The 21,082-nt window shown below is 35.9% G+C and overlaps 1 protein-coding gene across 4 annotated transcripts in view; it reads left to right on the top strand.

Annotated features, from left to right (window-relative positions):
* The window catches only part of SCEL (sciellin), an 88,517-nt gene that overhangs the window by 39,850 nt on the left and 27,585 nt on the right, over positions 1-21,082 (top strand). For 2 of the 4 annotated variants that reach the window (XM_074563454.1, XM_074563436.1), the window contains exons 3-11: positions 3,865-3,935; positions 7,767-7,884; positions 8,576-8,638; positions 8,952-9,023; positions 13,668-13,736; positions 15,551-15,616; positions 16,725-16,790; positions 18,848-18,880; positions 20,147-20,218. In XM_074563454.1, coding sequence (XP_074419555.1) covers positions 3,893-3,935; positions 7,767-7,884; positions 8,576-8,638; positions 8,952-9,023; positions 13,668-13,736; positions 15,551-15,616; positions 16,725-16,790; positions 18,848-18,880; positions 20,147-20,218 — 602 coding nt within the window. In that variant the 5' untranslated portion in view covers positions 3,865-3,892. Of the gene's footprint in view, positions 1-2,506; positions 2,561-3,864; positions 3,936-7,766; positions 7,885-8,575; positions 8,639-8,951; positions 9,024-13,667; positions 13,737-15,550; positions 15,617-16,724; positions 16,791-18,847; positions 18,881-20,146; positions 20,219-21,082 lie in introns of those variants that run through there. The other 2 variants (XM_074563443.1, XM_074563462.1) reach the window with 2 other exon arrangements.

The following is a 21,082-nucleotide window of genomic DNA, read 5'->3' as shown; positions in this document are numbered from 1 at the left end:
ATGCAGTACCTCTAAGCTGTGGAAAGAAATATTGTTTATTAAAAGCAAAATACATATAATCTGAATATTTATAAATAAGGTCTTAATCACTGTCATAGCTAGAAGCTAAAGAACAAAGACGTTTTTAGTTGTAAGTAGTTCAGTCTGATGTGGAAAACATGATTCTTACAGGAAACATTTGTATTATTGTTATGTATTTTTTTTAAATATAGCAATACATATATGTGAAACCTAATTACATAGAAAGTTACAGCCAAGAACAGAAGAAGGAAGGCAAGAGGCCTATGTATTAGAAGAATGGGTGTGTTCAGGCCAGCTGAAAACTAGAATGTCTAGCTTTGAGAATTTAAGGCAGGCCTGAGATCTTCTGCTGATCATTCACCATAGGATGTGGAAAGGAGATGTAGGAATGTGAATATTTGTGATAAAAATAGAATTGGAGACCTGTGCTGCTTTCTGATTAACTTACTGCAAGCTTGGAGGGGCATTTGACTTGCGCTGAAGTCATGTCTGAAATTTTTTCTGGATTTCTTTGGGATTGTATTTGGATTTCTCGAAAAATGGGGGAAGGTCTGAATTCAGAATTGGCATGTCTTAAAACTTTTGCGGAACTTCTCATTGGACTGGCTGGGGCAGTTTCAATTTTCTTTTAAAGTTTCCTGACGCTGTTTTTAATTTCAAATTACACTGGAGCTGCATTCCTGTTTGTTTTTGTTTTGCATTCCAGCTGAGTTGTTTTGCTTCAGTGGTTGAGACCTTATTAAGAATGCCTGAACATAATTTACTACTATACTACAGAAGCCTGTAACTTCTCTTTATCACAATTCCATTTACTACGTTAATTTTTGTTTTTTTCTCTCCCCTGAACCATGGGCTGAAGATAAACAGTTCATTGACCTATGTGAACAATGTGACGGTTCCAGATCTTTATCAGATGAAGTTTTTAAATCAATGTGATCTTCACAGTCTCCTGTCCATTCTCCTTTCCGGATACACACATACACACACTTAGTTCACAACAGTGAAACCAGAAAAAAGTGCTTTGATGAGTTGTATTCTGCCTCTTTACACAAGATTCTTTTAATTTCTAGGATCCTGAAATTTAAATCTTACTACGATGATTCTTGATTGTCTGTGATAGAGATTAAAGTAGGATTTTCTTTAATTTGCATTTTAAATTTTAATATATTAATCTTTGATATACAACTTAAAAGTTCTGAAGAAGTAAGCCTTGAGGACAATATGCCAGTATTCTGTAAGACTAAAATGCCTGGGTTTAAAATTTCAGAATAGTTGGTACATTTTTCAGTGCTGAGTGTAAAAGGGAGTGTGCTTGTTTCTTATATTCATTTATGCGTGCTACATTCAAACTTGGAGACTAGGTAGTAGTTTATTCTGGATGCTGTACACATGTGCAACAGAAATATTGTTTTGCCCTAAAAACATTAAAAAATGAATATAGGACAAGTGACAAAGCACTGTTTCAATTAAATGATGGAGGATGAATGAAACACTCTTGCTCTGGGCTGATTTTAGTTCTTTGCTGGAATTTCCTTTGTCATGCATGGATACAAGTGAGAGCTGCAAATGTGCTTTCCAGGGTCTCGGCGTCATTAATGCATTTGTAGTTATTCCGTAGATTTTAAAGACAAGCCTCAAAATATATGGATTTTCTACTTTGGAGATAATTTATATCTCAGAACAAATATCTGAGGCTTTCTTGTTTATTTTTAACAAAGATGTATGATACTTTCTTGCCAGCTCTGTGAGAAATTTCAGTTCCCATCATGAATCCGTGGAAAGCAAGGCTATAGAATAGCATGAAGTCTACACAGTAGTTTCCTGTTATTTTTAAAGATAAATATTTAAATTGGAAAATGTGTATTTTAAACAAGATATTCTAAGACTCAGAATGAGCAAATTTGGTTTAATTTCCACAAAAGACGACTCCACTTTCAAAGTTTTATGATTCACTTCCCCTGGGAAATGGCTTTAAAAGACTTTGTTAGAAAATAAATCCAAGTTCCTTTCATACAAAACTACTACTTTTTCTCCAGATGAAGTGCCAGCACTCACTGCTTGTGAAATATACTGAAATGTCAAGCTTCCTATTATCTTGGGGCTGACTGAAATAAATACCAGTATCAGACATGTAGCTGTTGCTAAGCTGAAAATGTAAATAAATCAGAGTCCTCTCTATCATCTTGTGACAGTTCAGGAAAATTTATAGCAAGATTGGTTATTATCTAAAATTGATTGCTTGATAACCTACCTGAACAGCTTCTAGGAAATTCAGTGCATATCTGCTTAAATCCTTACGTCAGTAATTTTGAAAAACATTTTATAACCTATTGCAAAATAAATAAGGCTCACCATAGCCCTGAGCATACTTTTATTGGGTGGGAACCAGATCCAGCAGTCACATGTTTTCTTCACACACCGTGCCAAAGCATGCCTGATACCAACAACTAAGGTTAAAAGAAAGAAGAGTGGGTCAGAGCCTTCCAATTCACATGCCAGAATTTTAAACTCTGGTAAACATCTGGAATTTCACAACTGGGTAAGATATATGCTGAGTTTTGGACTCTGATATTATTTTTGTATTTATTCTTTACTTTCTAAAATGATCTGAATTTGTTTGCATCCAGACTTTGGTTTCCTGCTTTCTTTTCTTGGTAATCATAAGGTATTTCAGCTATTGCCTGGCAGTAAAACATACAGAACAAAAATCTGCTCTAAGCGCAATTCATTGGGGTATCCACTAGTTTTATATGCTTTGTTGTCAGCCTTACTTTTAGTATTTTTGCCAAAATTCAACATCTTCACTTCCCATCAATACAGAAACAGCCACAGGCTCTAGTCTCTCAATCCACTTTATCTTAGGTGAGTGAGCACTACACTCTACGTCTGCAAAAAAACAGGACAACTGTGTCACCCAGGCAACTGGGAATGTTTCTGATTTTTAACAACCGCTTCTGTCACAAAAACTGTTTTCTGGTACTTCTGTAAATTTTAGCAGCCTGACCCCTGGAACCAGTTGGGAGCTTTCCAGCTTAACATTGTTTTCTTGGAAAATGCTGCTTTTCAAAAAGGAATCCTTTTGCTTAAGAGGATCAGTTTTGTCCACAGTCTTAAGTCAATGTTAGAATTGCCTTTTTTTTTTTTTTACTTAATTTTTTGTCATTAATCTTTTTACTTAATTTTTTGTCATTAAAATGTCATTATGTTCTGCTTGATGCCTCCTCTAGGAAAGCTGAAATCCAGTTTCAAAGCATACCATGAAATCTTTTGAGCGGCGCGACTCCTAAATAATAATTATTTTTTCTCAAATCAGCAGTCTGGGAGGCTCGGTTTTGTAACCTGATTTGAGATAAGGGAAGCTGCCAGTGACTGGAAAACTGCTGCAGGGCAGAAGAACCGCCTCTGTCCCGGACCCCGACATTTGCTGCGGGCCACCGAAGCTGCAGGGCCGGGTCAGCCCACGTGTGCTCGAGGCGCCGCTGATATCGTCTTCCCATTAAGCTAATCGCCTCACCCCATCCTTCGTTAATCTGTCTTCTCCTCCAAAGGCTCTCACAGCCCAACATGTTCTCAGGGAAGGAGCTCCCAGCAAGGAAAAGGAGGGAGAGGAGATGTGACAGGTGGAGGCACAGGGCAGGAGCACACGCAGCCATCACCAGGGAGGGAAAAGCCACCGCCGTGGCTGATCTTCAGTTCAAAGAGGGCTGCAAGCTGGTGCTAGGTCATTCCACCCTATCAGACTAAATTTGTGTGAGGAGGTGATGAATGTGGCAAACGAACTAAAACTGATTCCTAACCTCACCACCAAACTCTCTCTTCTTTTTTTTCCATGTTTTCTTTTAGATTCCTGCAGGACACCCCACTGAACACAATGTCAGCTTTCAGCATACGAAAACAGTCTCCTAGTCAAAGCGGTAATACTGTGTCTCCTTCATTTTCTGCTCGCGGGGCACTTACAGGTGGAGGCAAGGCCTCCCTCCTTTCCAAGCACCGCCATGCCCATGGCGCAGCTCCCTCACAGGCCACGCCGCCGCTCTTCAGCGGTGACAGGATGGTTTGTTAGATTCACAGCAGAACTTGCTTCCGACGCAATAGCGGTTTTATGCATAAGCCTTTGCTGGCAAAGATTCAGGCCGAAACACAGTGCAGTGTGGTGGAGCAGCGGGGCCGGGCAGCCTGGTGCAAAATGACGCTTCCCTCCACTGGGGCCTATGGTTGCCGGGGAAACCCCACAGGTGCATGGCGGCTGGAGGGGCAGACAGGGCATCCATTGTCCTCCGCACTGTCTCTTTGACTCGCTCAGGGGAAATGAGAAGAAACTGAGGAACATTAGGGTTTGGGGAGGGTAGAGAAATGCGATTTAATCACTCGCAGATGGGAATGTTTGTTCCCCTGGAGGGACAAAACTTGAGGAGGGTTGGAGTTTGCTTTCTATCCAGAGAAATGACCAGAGGCAAACTGGAAACATAATGAAATCTTCCATTTCCCTCGAACCTGCAAAATACTTCTAAAGACTGAAAGGTTTTGAGGCTCATGAGGACCTGGTTTGGGTGGGATGCACCAGGTCTAAGTACACCAAAATGGGCGCAGCCATGGAGGGGAGCAGATTGGCTCTGCCGTGTTAAGGACGTAAACTTTTTATTGCCAAAATAAGAAGGCGATAAGCTCCATCTGCCTGTGCTCATGTGACCTGAACTGTTGTATCAGATCTATATTTCATTTTTAATTGAAACTCGAGACAGAGTTCATTAGACCATAAATGAGTAGTCTTCATCAAACCCAAGGCCTCATGCATTAGCAAATTACTTGTGATGATTCTTGACAAGAAAACACAATATATATTCCTTGGCTACTGCCTTTATAGGAGATTTCCCAAAACCTTTTTTTGCACTAAGCAATTAAGAAGACCATGATTTCTGTGAAATCCAAGTGATTTTTGGCTAGGTGATTACAGTTTTCCGAAACTGCTGTTGGAAAAAAAGACAATATTGCATATGCAAGGTTAATTTTCATAGTTCGGTATATACTGAGTACTTCTTGACTATATAGAAATGTTTAAGTTATGTTATGTTTGCGTCAAAGAAGGTTATAGATGACAGTAGAGCACAGATTAAAATGTATTGCAGACAGTTTAAAGGATCTTTGGCTAAAACTATTCGTATGAAAGGAATTCTGGAATCATTTCCATCCCTTTAGTTGCCATCAGCTATCCTTGGTGTAGAGAAGCTTTATACCTGGAATGGATATATTTGAAAGCACATTTTTCCTACTTTCAAAAATTAACTTTTTTTCAGTGCAAACGATTGTACCAAATTAATATCTAAATATATATGAGAGTGGGAAGGTATAGTTTTTGCTATTGGATCTTCACTCAAATCCTTGATTACTGGATGCTTCAAAGTTTTTTTTTCTATCTATATATATTTATCCAAGTCCCTATTACATCCCAGTCATCACTGGTATTATCAGTATATTCAAACCAGCAAATATTTAGATGCATTTAATATAGTCTTGTTGGCTAATTACAACTATCTCCATTCTTGACAGTGACTATAAGACACTGCTGTTGTTTAAACTGATGGAAGTCCTTCCCCTTTTCTGTTTGCAATAAATGTTTATTTTAATAGATATTTTAATGAAACAGTGGAGCTATGCAGGCAAGGATGGGATGTCTTCATTTTTTGAAGTTGTTAAAGTCAGATTTTTATAAATACTTTTAAGAGAAAAACTGTCTCAATTGGCAGTGAACAGGCTGATGCAGAAATCATGCAGTGAGGATAGATGACTTTTTGTTCTTAATTTACCATGATTGTCAGCACATTCTTACAAATCTCATCTTTGATGTTCCTGTTCATTTCTTAATGGTCTCAAAGGGCTGCATCTATGCTGCTCATAAAAAAGAAAGCCAAACCTTGTCATCAGGGCCAAAAGGCAGCAACACAAATCCGTGCTATCACAGCCATGCTTCTTAAATGGTTGTCACTTCTCTAGCAGCCCAATCTTGGAGAGAGCAAGTCCAACACAGAGCCAGAGAATGCAAAATGTGAACAATGAGTCCAGTCCTTTAATTCCTTCACTGGCCTTCTTTTATTTGGCAGTATGGTTGTATCTACAGTGAATTGCAACAGATAAGAGCAGACACAGTTGGGGTTACAGTCAGATATACATTTTTAGATTGAATTTTATCTTTGTAGTGCAGTGTTTTTCTTTCATAAAAAAATGTATTTTAAAAATCAGTCTTGGCCATTGTCACTTATAATAAATATTTTGGTGCTTTAGTATCATTTGGTCTTCCATTTGATGTAGTTATTTGTAATTTTTCAAGTTATCACTACAGCTGAGGTTCTTGCATTAAATGCAAGAGCTACATTTTCTTATAAATCACAGCAGAATGCCAAAACACAGCTCTGATAAATGACATAATACTGACTGCATGTATTTTCTGTGAAGTGTTGTCTTTCTATACACAAACAAATGTCCTTACTGAACACCAGATAATGATGTCTCCTGAAATCTGGTGGTGTTGAACTCCTTTTGCGTGGATGCTCAGAGAGTGAGGACTTCATGAAGAAAATCATGAATGTCTCTAAAGGGAAAAGTGAGAAGCTCAGTATTCTTCATCAGTCAGTTTGTTAATTAATTGGATGCTATTGACAAAGGTTTTGCATATTTAATTTTTCACCTTCACTTGTCTGGTAAAGTTTGGGGCAAATATCACAATTAAAAAATGGAGTTTCTGTTTGGGCTTAACTACTAGTCTTCCATTTTAAAAGGGAATGTTAAAATGGCACAACAGTATTCCCCTTCCCCTCAAACAGGCTGATGATAGGAAACTTAGGTGGGAAGAAAAAAAAATGAGCAGTAGTTTTGCTTGCTTCTGGGCTAACCCCCTCACAAAGAGAAACCAAAGGAGCTTTCTAATACAGCAAGGAATATATATTATCACAAATCAAGCGAACTAGTTAGTTAGTTGTTTAGTTCCTCAATATACTAAATATAAGCTTTGTTGGCCAAAGTTATTTTAGGTTGTTTTCATAATTAAATAAGGCTTCCATGTTCATACACCATGTGGATGTGCATGTCTGTCTGCCCCTCCCCATAACCTTTGAAACCATACACCAATTTGAGTTAAATCTGACATAAAGATACAGACCTTAAAGGTATTGCTTTTATTAAAAGTCAATAAAACTAAGTAGCTGGTTAGAAGAGACCCTGCTCATTCATTCACTGAGGAAAAAGTTTCAGACGGAGCCTGACCCTTTTGAGAAACCTGAAAATCCACACACGTTGGGCTGGATGTAGGTGGAGGAACATGTGATCACCTTAAGATTAGCTTTCATTCAAAATTTGCATCCTGTCACACATCTAAAAATACAAAAACCACAGAAAACACCCCAGGAAATAGGATTCATTAGTTTGACTTTCCTGCAATTACTGTTGTTTTTATATTTCATAATTCCCTTATCAGATCTGTGATATTTGTTTACATTAAAAATATACCAAGCTGTTTCATAATAAGGATGAAACTGAATTTAGTTTGGTGAAGTGGGCTTCTGCAGTCCCTTCAAGATTGAAGGGATTAAGCCACAAACTTTTCAAGTAAATGGTCTGCACTAAACAGGAGTGATAGCTGAGGATCCAATCTGTGTTAAACTTTTACATATTTCGGCCTTTCTAATTGTACTTTAAGTTTCCAAAATTATCCCATATCTTCATTTTCAAGACATGTTTTTCTGCATTTGCAGATAATAAGAGCCCCTCTGTTGCAATTAAAAGCAGACAACAAGCCAATCATGATATTAATAAACGACGGACCCTTTTGCAAGATAACAGCTGGATAAAGAAGAGGCCTGAAGAGGAAAGGTAAGAAAGATATGAAATACATTTCTTCTGCATTTAGTTCAGTGTGATATGTACATTTTCTTGGAGTGCCTACTTTTTCATGAATGGTATCAACCAGAATTACATAAATTTCATCAAATACCTATTATTTGCTTATCTTGATGAGATATTGATTACCTTTTGGAAGTACTAGTCTGCTGAACTTTCACTGGCTATGTTTTTCATTGTGATTTTTGAGTACTGAGCATTTAATGACATGTCAGGCTTCTGCTCTACAAGAAAAATCCCACATTTCATAAATTTAGATTGCAAGAATGCGATCTGACTCTTTTTTATACAAGCATGAAGATTATAAATCTTAACAAGTTCTTTCAAGGAGCTTAAGTGAGAATCAGTTGAAATTTACTGTAATACAAACTAGGACTTGTATTACAGTAGAAACTCCACCTTTAGACCAGGCCCTCATTACAGTAGAAACTCCACCTTTAGACCAGGCCCTCATTATTTGGTCCACAAACAGCACGTGGGAAGAGATAATTCTTACTCCAAAATGCCTGGAGTCATCTAATGCAGAGATCTGTACCTCGTGTGGTTACGGTGGTAGTGGACAGCTGTGAAATCTGATGGAGGACAGAAATCTTTTGCCAAGAAACAATTTTCTATTTTTAATATTCAAATTTTAACTAACCACTGTCTTTGTTTTGCTTTGAAGTGCTGATGAAAACTATGGAAGAGCTGTGCTTAATCAATACAAATCCCAAGATAGCCTACACAGGTACAGTAGAGTATCTGAACACCTTTCTAATTATATTGCTAAAGAAAACTGAGTATCCTTTTACTTATCCCATTTATAGCAAGAGCTTTCTTTGTTCAGTTTTAGTCTATATATGTATCCACTGTAAATCTGACCTCAATACCAATAATTGTTAAGTCGATGATTGCAATGGATGCAGGGTTGGATCTGGTGACACCTGGATGGTCTGAAATCCTGTATGATACCTTAATTCAAGATTTATATATTGTTTTATTGGTGATGAGTTGTTTAATCAAAACAGTGAGCAAAGTGGCATTTCTAATCTTTTTTGTAGCAGTAGCACAAATGAAAAGGAAGATCAGAAAGCTGTACTTGGACGATACAGGTCTGATACTACCTTGGACAGGTAGGGTTTTTTTCTGCATTTATCCTATTTTGTGATTCTCAAACCTGTGGGAGGTCTTAAAAATAAAAACACAAATGAAATCAGTGGGGTTTTAAAATTTTTTAATTTAATTAACGCCTAAGTAGAAGACTTTGAATGATTTTTTTCATGAATTGTCAATAAGATGGATGGAAATGCGATTTGAGAAAAGGTTCTTTTGACATCTCGCTCTTCTTTTTCTGTATCAATTTCTGTGTATATTCTTGTCCTCATGAATGTAAGTATCTCTGCACAGATGATATCCACTCCTCCCCAGTTTCCTGCTTTTCAAACTATAAATCAAAGACGTATCTCCAATAGTTAAGCACAACATGGCTAAACCCCTAGTTCTTTGCAAATACTTGCTGCCACTTCATACCATGATCAGTACAAATATCATAATCATATGCTTTTCATACAGGTGCTTAATTTGAATGTCCTCTTCAGCTTCCACCTCTGCTGAGTTCAGACATGACCATGTCTGTGTTTCCAGATTCTTTCTGTGTCACATCTTCATAATTCAGCACCCATTAACATCTAGTATCCACAACATGCTGAGGCTATGAGTACCAGCACCTAAATGGACACTGTGGAAAAAGTGCAGTTGTTTGGTTGGATCTTAGCACTGTGCAATTTTCTTTGATGATCCTTACTCCCATTGTAAGAAACAACAAAAAATTGTTACTTAAAATTTACCTTCTCCGTAGAAGTCTGGAACGGAGTAGGCTACAGGGCTGAGTGATATCACCACTCCATCGATTCTTCTACAGGCTGGTGAATCCTTCTGTATTTGTTCACTCATCATGGGGAAGCCGTTCTATAACTTCAATTTACCTATTGCCTCTTCTCTGTATCTTTTCTATTTCCATATTAGTCTTTTTAATCTGGGGGTCCAAATCTCCATGTAGGTATTTAAAATGGGAGTATAACTTGCATACATAGAGGAGTATAACAATGGGCCTCATTTGCTATTCTTTCCCTCATACTTTATAATATTCAATTTGCTCTTTTGAGTGCTGTTGAGAATTGAGCTTTCATTTTCATAACATTATGTATATAACTCCAAGACCTCTTTCCTGAGTGATAATAGCTGGTTCAGAGATCAATTGTTTTCTTGGCAGGCATTATTTTGTATCTAAGAAAAGTGAATGTCATCTGCCATTTTAGAAATCTGACATGTTAGCAAATGTCTTCTGAAAGCCTTGCCAGTTGGCATTTGTTTTGACTACCATGAGTTAGTGTCATTGGCAAGCAACATCATCTCACTTTCCTTCTTTTTCAGATAATTTGTGAACATATGGAAAAACACAGGTCTTGTACAGATCCCTCCTTCCACTCTGAAAAATTGTTGCTTATTCCAAACCTTTGTTTCCTACTTTTGAACCAGTTATTTATGCATGAAAGGACCTTCTCTATTACCACATAGGAGATCAGTTTACTTGAGTCCTTAAAGCAAATTTCTATGAAGTTCTTTGGAAATTCAAGTAGAACCGAGTAGAATCGAATCAAGAGTGCCATATTAGCTATGGCACTCTTATCCACATGCTCATTGACTTAAAAACAATTTTTAAGGCTTGATTTTCATGCATAGAAGATTACGAATTTTGAAGTTTTAGGACAATTCCAGTTTCTACAGTGTCGCTGAACAGCATTGTCTTTTTGTACTCTATCTATGTCTTTTTGCTTTATGCGGAGTTATGAGGATGTCTGAATTATTTTAGGTTGTGAGCTGACTTTGTGTTTTCATATACACAAATATCTAACATAAAGGGTTCTTAATATGCAACAGATGACAGAGAATACAAAGAACAGATTATAGGTGTGAATATACATCTCCGATAACTAATGCAGAGTAAATCCATAAATGGACTGAATAATGATGGTTCTATCTTGAAATAATCACAATGAGGAAGCTGCAGTCAAGTTGTTTATTTTTCCTCATTCATTATTGGTCTTCTCAAAACTGTGGAATATAGCCATTCCAGGATTACTTAGTGCACACCCATTGCCAGCAGGCACTTCTGTAAGGGATGACCACGTGTTCTGCATCTCCTCAAACTTGCAGCCTAAGGCATAAAAGGGTGTGGTGATTTCTTTTCTATTAGCACCTTTTTATAGCCTGCAGCCAAATTTGGTACTTCCACTTCCTCTTTGAAGGATGTTCTCCACCAGGTACAATTCCCTTATTTTCTTATAAATTACTTCTGGCAAGCATCACCATAGTACAGAAGTCTCCGAGCTTACAGCAGATCAGTTTGCAGAACAGTTTAGTTGCCTGTGTGAAAAAGAAGCATTCATGTTTTTTCCTGCTCAAAATTAAAAGGCAGAGTTGAAGATGAGCATGTTCCTGGAATGTTGAATAAAGTGTAAAGGACTGCTCCTAGTAGAGGAGACAGAAAGAACTGTCTCCTAGTTCTTGAGAAGAAGTACCTTGGTGTTGGAGATCTCTTAGAGCTGTTTACAGAATTAATGTAAGTCATATTGCCTATATGGAAAATAATTTTTGTCTACCTAAGATGCTGTAAAGTGGTAGTCTTCCACCCTGCAAAAGGTCTTTAGGAGTTACCTGTTTTCAAGCCAGAGATTGGAACATCTTTCCAGAATTCTGCTTTGTATCTCTTCTGGCCCTGACTGTAACATCCCAGAAGACAAAGATTTAAAGAAATCTGGATCTTTCTGGATGAATGTCTCTTCAGTAGCATGTTTTCAAAATGGCAAAATGTTATTAAAATTCTAATGGAAAAAAAATTTAAAACTGTTTGAGGAGTATAGGAGTGATTTTGAGTTCATTGCATGTGTAAATGTGACAGTGAAAACACATCTAAAAGACATTTTAAGTACAGCTTTTTGATTCATGGATACTGCCATATCCATGTTCAAAGAAGGTATTGGTTGATATGAATTTTACTTAACCCAATATCTACAAAATTTGGACATCAGTTTCAGTATGAAGAGCATGGAAGAGATGTTGCAGATGGCTACGTGCAATTGCACTATTTGCTGCAAGCACAAGAAAATACCAAACATGGTTAAGTTGTTAACAAAAATCCATACTTGATGGCAGTAGGTGCACATATGCTTGTGCTGGCATGTAGATCTACACATCGTAACTCAAGACAACAATTGCATTGTACAGGTGATCACAGACAGCCTTTCTGGATGGGAGGAAAAATTTTATTTATGCATTTATTTCTCTATTATTATTAGCAACTAACTGAATATTTGAAAAAAGACAGGAGAGACCTTAAAAAACAAATAGTGACAATGCTATTTTTCCAACTACTAAATGCTATTAAGTCCAGAATAACTTCCAGGAAGAGTAAATCCTGACTGCATTTATAGCAATCAAATCTGAAGAGATGGGACTGAAGCAAATAAGACACTTTCACTGTCTGCTTTATTAGTAAACTAATATTTTGGAATGGTAGAAATGATTAGAAAATGAACTAAGAGCAAACCAGAAACCACTGTTCAGTCATGGTATGAACATGTTTTGCAGTATATCACTCATGTGAAGAAACTACAATAGAACCAGGAAAAGAAAGGTGAGAAAGGATGATCACAGGGATGGAATAGCTTTCACATGTGGAATGTCTGAAGAGACAAAGTTTCTTCAGCTTGGAAATGAGTGATGCAGGGAAAGTGAGTAAGGAAGGAATATTTTCTCTTTGCTGCACTGTAAGAATGTCAACATACTGTATGAAATGTTTAGGTAATGATTTAAAGAGAAAAAAGGAGAAAAAACAGAGAAAAGAGGAAGGAAGGGAGGGAGGGAGGGAGGGAAAGAGAGAGAAAAAGAGAAAAAGAGAAAAAGAGAAAAAGAGAAAAAGAGAAAAAGAGAAAAAGAGAAAAAGAATACTTGTTTTTCTCCTGAATATGTGTATTAATTGTAGGAGTCACCACCACAGGATATTGTGGAGGTCAGAAATTTAAATTGGTTCAGAAAAACATTTTTGGGGGTAAATGGATAATTGATTCAAAGGTGTCTGTTGGAGACAGCATTCTGGGTGCAAACAGAGGATATTCTTTGACTACTGCTTATCAGAAGCTGAAAAGTTGTACAAAGAAAAATTAACATTATACTTACCTTTCTTCTTTCAGTTTTTTCAAATCTTCTGCTACACTGGGCAGCAGTGGAGTAGGATGCCAGATGGCCCCTTTAAGTCTTAAAAATGAGCAAATACAGAACTACTTAAAGTATTGTGCTGATATTTTGAAAATACGAAATGAAGCATGAAAGAAATGCAGGTTCATTGGGTAGTTGTGAATTAGAAGAAACGCTCATGTTTGCATCTGTAGTAATGCTAGCAAGTTTAGTGAGACCTCTAGTGATCTTTCGAGTAACTGTATCTGCCAGTCACAGTCACAAGCTGACCATATTAGCTAGTTATTTGCACAATTAAATTTAAGACTTGAAAAAGGCATAGAGCACATGCTGGTGCAGATTATGTCCCAGATCTCCCTTGAAGGCTTTTCATTAAATTCTGTGATACTTGGCTGAAGGCAGGATACAAAATGTTTTGTACATAATATTAGATTATAGTTCTAGGATTAATTATTTTGTATCTATAGCTTCAGTTTATAAAAGATCTAGACTTTGTATTATAAATAATTTCTGTGTTTCAGAATTCCAGACAGAAGTGACACTGACAAAATAAATAAGTCTCCAACTCTGAATAACAAGCAAAGCAACAGGTACGAGTTTTGGAAACTTTATCATCTCAGTATTACATATTATAATTTATCATGTATCGTTTATCATGCATTATCATCTAAGTATTATATATTATCATAACTTTTGATTACATTTACATACTAAGAATATATAGGGAAATAGTTTGTATGGCATATGGCCGAATAGTAGGCTTCATTTCACTACCTGACATCTGGAATGCAGACATCCATATCTAGGTAATCACAGACTCTTTTTATAGCCAGTGAGGAGAAAAGGTGTCTTTTAGAGGTCAACTCATCTGACGTCTCTCAGATATTTTCTTTAGAATAAGAGGAATTTTCCTTAAAAATGCCTATTTCTCCGTATAGATTAAAAAGAGAGACTAGCTTGGATTACACATTTAATCAGCGTAACACTTTAAGAAATGTGTTTTTTAAATGCAAAAAAGAAAGAATTAAGAGTGTTTTGCAAACAGTTCAGTGTGGGTATGTTCCTAGAGCTCTACATGTCTCTGGATGAATTCTACCAAATATAATATGTATTTCTGAGGAAAGACTACATGAAAAAATTCTGATTAAGGTTTTCAGTAGGAAATGCCATTGAACACTGCCAACGGAAAACCTGAGTACCACAACATAAAAGTACTTTTTTGATAGTCAGGCTAACTGATTTTTTCCAGTGGCAAGGTTTTCTTTTGTCAGAAGGTCAGTCTTCTGTTTTAAAAAAGGTTGAAACCTATTTTAAATTTAAAATAAGTTAGTACAAAATCTTTGACATGTTATGAAAAAAGTTGTGAAGAATCAGAGATGGCCACTGTATATATGTAATATGACTACACAACAATGAACATTTATTTTCTAAAGAACTTGCAGCTCTTACCTAATTGAAATTTTATTTAAAATATGAAAGTCAGAAGACCTCAACGACCATACTTATAAATGTAAAGGCACAAATATATTGCTGTGTGCCTTCATCGATGTCAGTGGTGTTCTATAAGTAATAAATTACACTGAATGTAGTTGCTAGTGAAGACCGAGCACAGCAGTTAAATGTCATTTTGCAAAGTGTTGAGATATTACTCTGAAGAGCAAATTAGTATGTCTGGCATTTGAAGTTCAAGTGAGATCATTCTTTTAAATTATGATTTTGCACCTTTATGTTGTAAATCATGGTGATGATGACACATGAAACATCACATAAATTAGATTTTATATTATTTTGTCCAGACATGATTTTTTTTAATAGAAAAATGAAGGGGGACTTAAGTGAGACTTAAATGGTATATACTTTTTCCTGCCAGAAAGCAATAAAATGATTTCAAATCTCTGTTCTTCAGTTATTCTCATTACATTAAGAATTGCAGAGGACATGACAATAACTTTTTGATAAACTTTATGAGAAAAATCACTGGATTGGAATTTATATAGTTAGGAGTATGAGGATTACTGGCTCCTTTTACAGGCATATCATAAAATAGAGCAGTATTGACAAAATTTAATAAGAAACATAAAACTTAAACTATGAAAAATATATTAATATTTCAGTGGTTGGAGACTGAAGTATAGGTACAGAAGGCAAAATTTTAAGAAGTCAGAAATTACTTTGGATATCAAGTAAAGACATATCTGTTCTCTAAGCATCAGAATCCTTTAAGGTGTCCTTTGAGGTAACTCCAAACTTTCATCTGTTTATATATAAACTTAGTCATACCATTTACCATACACAGTCGTATCATTCTGATAATAGAAATAAGATCTCTTATCATTATTTTTTTCATTTAAAGGGATACACTTATCGAAGATTAATGAATTAATTAAGTATATTTCCTTAACAGAGAATCTTGGACTCCTAATGCATCATCCACAAACACTGCTGTGACTTCTCCAATCAAGAAGAAAAGGTACTCATTAACACCATTGCTTGGTGGCCGGAGGGTATATACAAACCTCAGTAATGTATCACAGTTATATTAAAAAAATTACCAGCTCTCTCCTCTAGCACGCTCTAACTCCTCAGCAAGCTTCAAGAGTTCATCTTTTACATGCTCTGGCTTTTTCTCTGGGAGTACAGTGTTGCACGGTTGTTTCTGTAGAGCCAGTTTTGTGACCCTGGTGGATATAGCACAACAGATGCTAACTCTGCTGCAGCCCCTAACTCAGCTGGTGTATGCCTTTTCAGTGTCTAAATTTAAAGCACTGCAGCTCACCGTAATTGCGACCAGCTGAAATCTCTGATGCCAAACTTGACCCTGTGCTATTGCAGTACATAAGAACCACACCGAGGTTTTCTGCATGATACACAGCTAGCTTTAAAAATCTGAATTCCAGATAATATTACCTGGGCAAGAATAAAAACCCGGTGTAGAAAGAACTACAGTTTTAATTTAAAATGTACTGCTGGCAATAGCTGTATTTTTATGCATCACTCCCACACACAAATCCTGTCCATTTATGATTTTCTCTTCCATATTTCATGCACAAAAATTGTAATCAGTAGAATTATGAAGGTAGAAATTAAAATGTCACCATTTTGTTATTAACAGCCCTCCTTGTTCAATTTAAGTTTATGGTGTTTTCAGCCCACTAGTTCTCCTCAGGCTCTTTGAAGATGTTAAAGGTCATCACTGAATTGCACTGTTTAAAGTGCAATTGCTTTTTCCTCACAAATTGGATTGATAGTTTTGAGGGGAAAAAAAAAATATAGAAGAACTGAAAGTGCTTGTGATGTTTATGTGACCTCTAATACCAGCCTGAATGTGTTTCTTGGGTTGATACTTGGCACCGTTTCCCTTGAGCATTGTATCTGGTTCCATTCATTTGTCTGAAAAAAAACCCAACAAGGTCTAAAAATTATTTGTATGTAGTATTTAAAAATACTAATAATTTAAGAAAAGTTCCAAGTATTTCTGCATCACTTCTGACATTCTGACATTGTTAACATTCATAGTGTGCTGCTCAGTCCCATAGTATTAAACTAATACTCAAGAATTTTTTTGTTGACACTGACAGGCAATCTTGGATGCCTCCACCGGTTTCAAGTAGTAAGACCATAACAGAAACAGTGGAAAAAAAACGGTAAGTACTGATGATCACTAGTTATTTCCTAAATCTTGGCTAGACCTGATTTGGGGAGTGAGCCAACAGGACAATTCTTTGAGGGACTGAGTTTGATGAGTTAGATGGCATGGGAAGAGAAAGTATCCCATGCCTAAATACTTCTTTTGTCTCTCAGCAGCTTGGTGCCCAGCATTGACTGAGGTCCAAGTATATGAAGTGCCAGTGACTTGAGGTTACATAAGTGCTCCCAAAATTTTTCTACAGTGATTGCATGCTTTCTTCATGGTTTTTCTTTGGACAGTTCCAGTTATCTCTCCACAAGACAAATCTGCTACAGAATGACTAGCCATAAGGACAGGAATCTATAGGTGCCATGTGGTCTGACAGCCAGTGGCTAACCCCTGGGCCATTTGGGTTAACAATGTGGACAAAACCTCAGTATCTGCTTAGTCAACTCTCAGTAAGGTGTCCAAGAAATAGTTTAGCAGAAAAGCTCAGGCTAAAGTTACTTGCAGATGAACATTTAACGTTTATTTCTAAAATTCTGGTTGCTTTCTGGCAAATCAGAAAGAGAACAGGGAACATTTCTTGTGCTTTCATCTAAAAGCAGAATATGTATGGTTTAAAATATTCCTGAATGAAGTTTCATTATATTCTTTGCTTAAGTCCCCTATTGGCTGCAGCATGGTCTTGTGCTTCCCTGATTTTAATCTGGGAAACTTCCAATATGAGTCTCATGCATATCAATGATGAAAATTAAATGAAACAGAAATGAACAGATACATTCTTGTGTTCACTAGAATTCCTTGGTAGACCATAGCCTAGGGAGTTTATGGAAGACTTTAAGATGAATCCTTAAAACCAAGTTTAGAAATTATTTTTAGTCTTATTCTGTGTTTACTACTGTCCATCTTTTTGGCCAAGATTCAAAGTCACTCACCACCCAGAAGAAAGATAGCTCCTAGATGCTAAAGTTTATTTTCTTTTAAGTTAGTGCTTACTAGATATTTTTGATATTTCAACTGTGATGAATTTATCTGGCTTCATTTCAATATCTCACTATGATCATGGTAATTTTGAAAGCATAGGATAGGATGCATCTGCCCAGCTTCCAACAAAATGCCAGGATTCCTGTGTCCTTCTCAACACTAATTATCCAGTTACTCCCCTAATCTCATAGTCCAGAAAAGACCAAAATACAGGCATATTTTTAATGAAGCTTTCATGACCCTTCCTGGATCATCTAACAATGTTGTCACCAAGGACAGCTGGTTAAACACTGATGGGCATTAAATGATTAATTTGTTTATCTTTTAAAAGTGCTTTAAAGATGTGAAAGCTATATCAAATTATGAATATTACTATAACTAATAATAGTCACCAAAGCAAAGCCTTTTACTTGCCGGTGAGTTTCAGGAAATAAAGTGCTATGCATAGATGCTAATCACAGTTTTATAAGGTCACTATCAGTCTTAATGACAGGTGGAGCAAAGAGCTGTGTCTTTTCTTCAAATATGAGAATGGCCAATTGTTCTGCTTTCCTTAGGAAGGGAGTTCAGCAATCATGGTTCTGTGGGGGTTTTTGGTCAGGGTTTTTTATTTACTTACTTTTTCTGATCCTGAGACCTGATTCTAGCCTTCTATAGTCAAGCATTATGTAAACTTCTGGAGTGCCTTGCCTCAGTTCCAAGCTGGTTAAGCATACTTTACAGAGCACTTAAAATAAATTGCAATTGAAGCTAAGAATGTAAGCAGCTAACTGCAATTGGATTTTTTGGTTGTGAATTGTGTGCTGAAAACAAAACGAAACACTATTGGTCAGAGTGATTGACTGGAGAATGTTAATCGAAGAATGACTGTCTTAGTAACATACAAAGAAAATGATTAGAATTTAGTATTATGCTACTTGAGTTAAACATGCCGTGTTCCACATTAAGAAACAAAGAAAACTACCATCTTGGAAGGAAGGAAGAATAAAATTAATTGCTGTTGATTGATCTAAAATCTTGCAAAGTGCTTCAATACTAGCATTTTGCTACTTGGTTTCTGAGATTTTTATCCTTTTCTTTCTCTAGGACCACTTCAGAAAATTCAGAGGCTCCAACGATGTATGTCTTGCTTATTTTGCTTCTTAGTAGATTTAGAAATGCAACATAGTCCCGTGCACAAACCTTATTATTTTACATTTAGTTATAATACAAAGACTCTAAAATTTACCTGGGAGGCTTCCTCCATAGTCAATGTCACAGGAGCACATGAAGAAGACTTCCTTCCTTGCAGAAATGTACTTTCACATAGCTGACAACATTTAATTGGATATTTATTAAAATTGAAAAATCAACTGTAACTGCAGGAAAAAAAAAATGCTTCACAATTTTAGTTCCACAGTTATATATGTTGCTAATGCAAATTCTCCTTTACATTAAACTGGTGCTCTAAAGAAAGAGTGAAAAAGAGAGCATGAGCAAAGTAAAGAAAAAGAAAGTGGTAAATTAAAAAGCTGTGCACTTGCAAAGGCTTGTAATAAAAGGCATTAACATAAGATGAATTGATGTAAAGTACTTTAAACTTATTTGAGTGTCTGCAAAGGTTGCCCTAATTTTAGAAAATAAATTTATTAAATTAATTCATTAACTAAATATACATTTCACATGGCCTGAATTAGGAAAAGATTACTTAACTAACCTGTAATTTCATGGCTTTTAATTAAGACAGCTACAAAACTTGTCATGGCTTAGTTGCAATCCTAATAGAAAGATTCTCTAATGAAGCATGTAACTCTCACATCCAACTGTATCACCCACCTTCTCCCTTTCTTGTACTTTGTTATAACTTTAGTATTCGTGTAGTGACCAACCTCACTGATCACACAAATAAGTAAAAATAGGAAAGTGCAATTGTTTACTTATTTAGTTTTTTTAAAAAAAGTAAAATTTATTTAGTAGGTAGTAGCAAAGTATTTAAAAATTCCTTTATTACTAAAATATTTTTTAAAAAGTAAAGAAATTCTACTTTATTAGTATAGCCATACTAGCAAAACAGCTAGTCTGGGAATACTAATTTTTCAAAAGGCCCAATGCATGCAGTAATATTGTGAACCAAAGCGTTACATAGGTCTTTATATATTTATATTTTTATATATGTCTCTTATATAAACAAAACTTTATATATTATAAATATATATTTATATATTATAAATCCATGTAAAGAAAAAAAAACAAAACAGAAAAAAGTTTCTCAAAGAAAATCCAAACTCACTGTGATTACACTTGTAAGAAATATAATATCTAAAATGATAACCCCAGTAAAATGATATAATGCTTTTCCAAATATCTTCTTATGCATTAAGTATGTTTTCACCATCCATATTGCAGGGCTGCCTTTTCATCAGAACAGGTGACCCCGCAGAAATCAAAGGCTGATGTGGATGACCAAGCTCCAGCAAGGTAACATAAGCAGATAGAATCAGAACAGGGGTTTGATAAACATTGATAAATGTGATATTAAGTACTCAGTTTGTTTGATTTCCATATTTGACAGCTTATTTGGACATGGTGTGTGATAAATGCAGCATTTATCTAGTCCCAAGAATTGGTCTAGAAGTACAAACTTTGAGTTCCATTTCATTGACTCGCTAAGTTATCGCAGATGGTTCATTTTTGATTCTTTCAGTCCACCTAGCCTGCATCTTAAAGAGCAGCATATAGAAAGTTGCTGCAAATGATTGGAAGCAGATGAATTACAGAAGTGTGGGTTATATAGTCTATTCTCTTTGGGCTTCAATAAATTGTGGGAGAGGTAGTATCTACACAGTACTAAATAACATAAAAATTCCCAACTTGTGGATTGCAGTGTTAACATTTTAAATAGTGAAAAAACAACATACACCATTTAGTGTGACAAAATTAGTACGTTTAAACAGATGGACTTGTTCTTGTGGTATGAGTTAGATGGCATATGTAGAAATGTTTCTTGGAAAGTGTACAGAATACCATGAAAGCTATTGGTGGAAAAGACATAGAAATGGAGGGGTTTTTACTGAAAATCCACCGAATTGTAAAGTTCTTTAGTAACATAAATGTTATATTTTTCAAAACAGTCATCAATAACTGTGCAAAAAATTTGACTTTGTGACCTTGACCAGAATAAAATGCTTGAATATGCAATTAAAAAGTGAGTGAATTAGAGACTGATTTCTAGATATGTACCAAGAATTATGGTAGCTCATTTTGCAGTTTTTACCGGGAAATACTAAATGGTGCAGACAGAAAAATTAGTTTAAATTAGCTAATTTTATTTAATTTGATTAA

Source organism: Larus michahellis, chromosome 1 (genome assembly GCF_964199755.1).
Source record: "Larus michahellis chromosome 1, bLarMic1.1, whole genome shotgun sequence".
In the NCBI taxonomy this organism is placed as follows: Eukaryota; Metazoa; Chordata; class Aves; order Charadriiformes; family Laridae; genus Larus; species Larus michahellis.
This window is presented reverse-complemented; position numbering and strand designations above follow the sequence as displayed.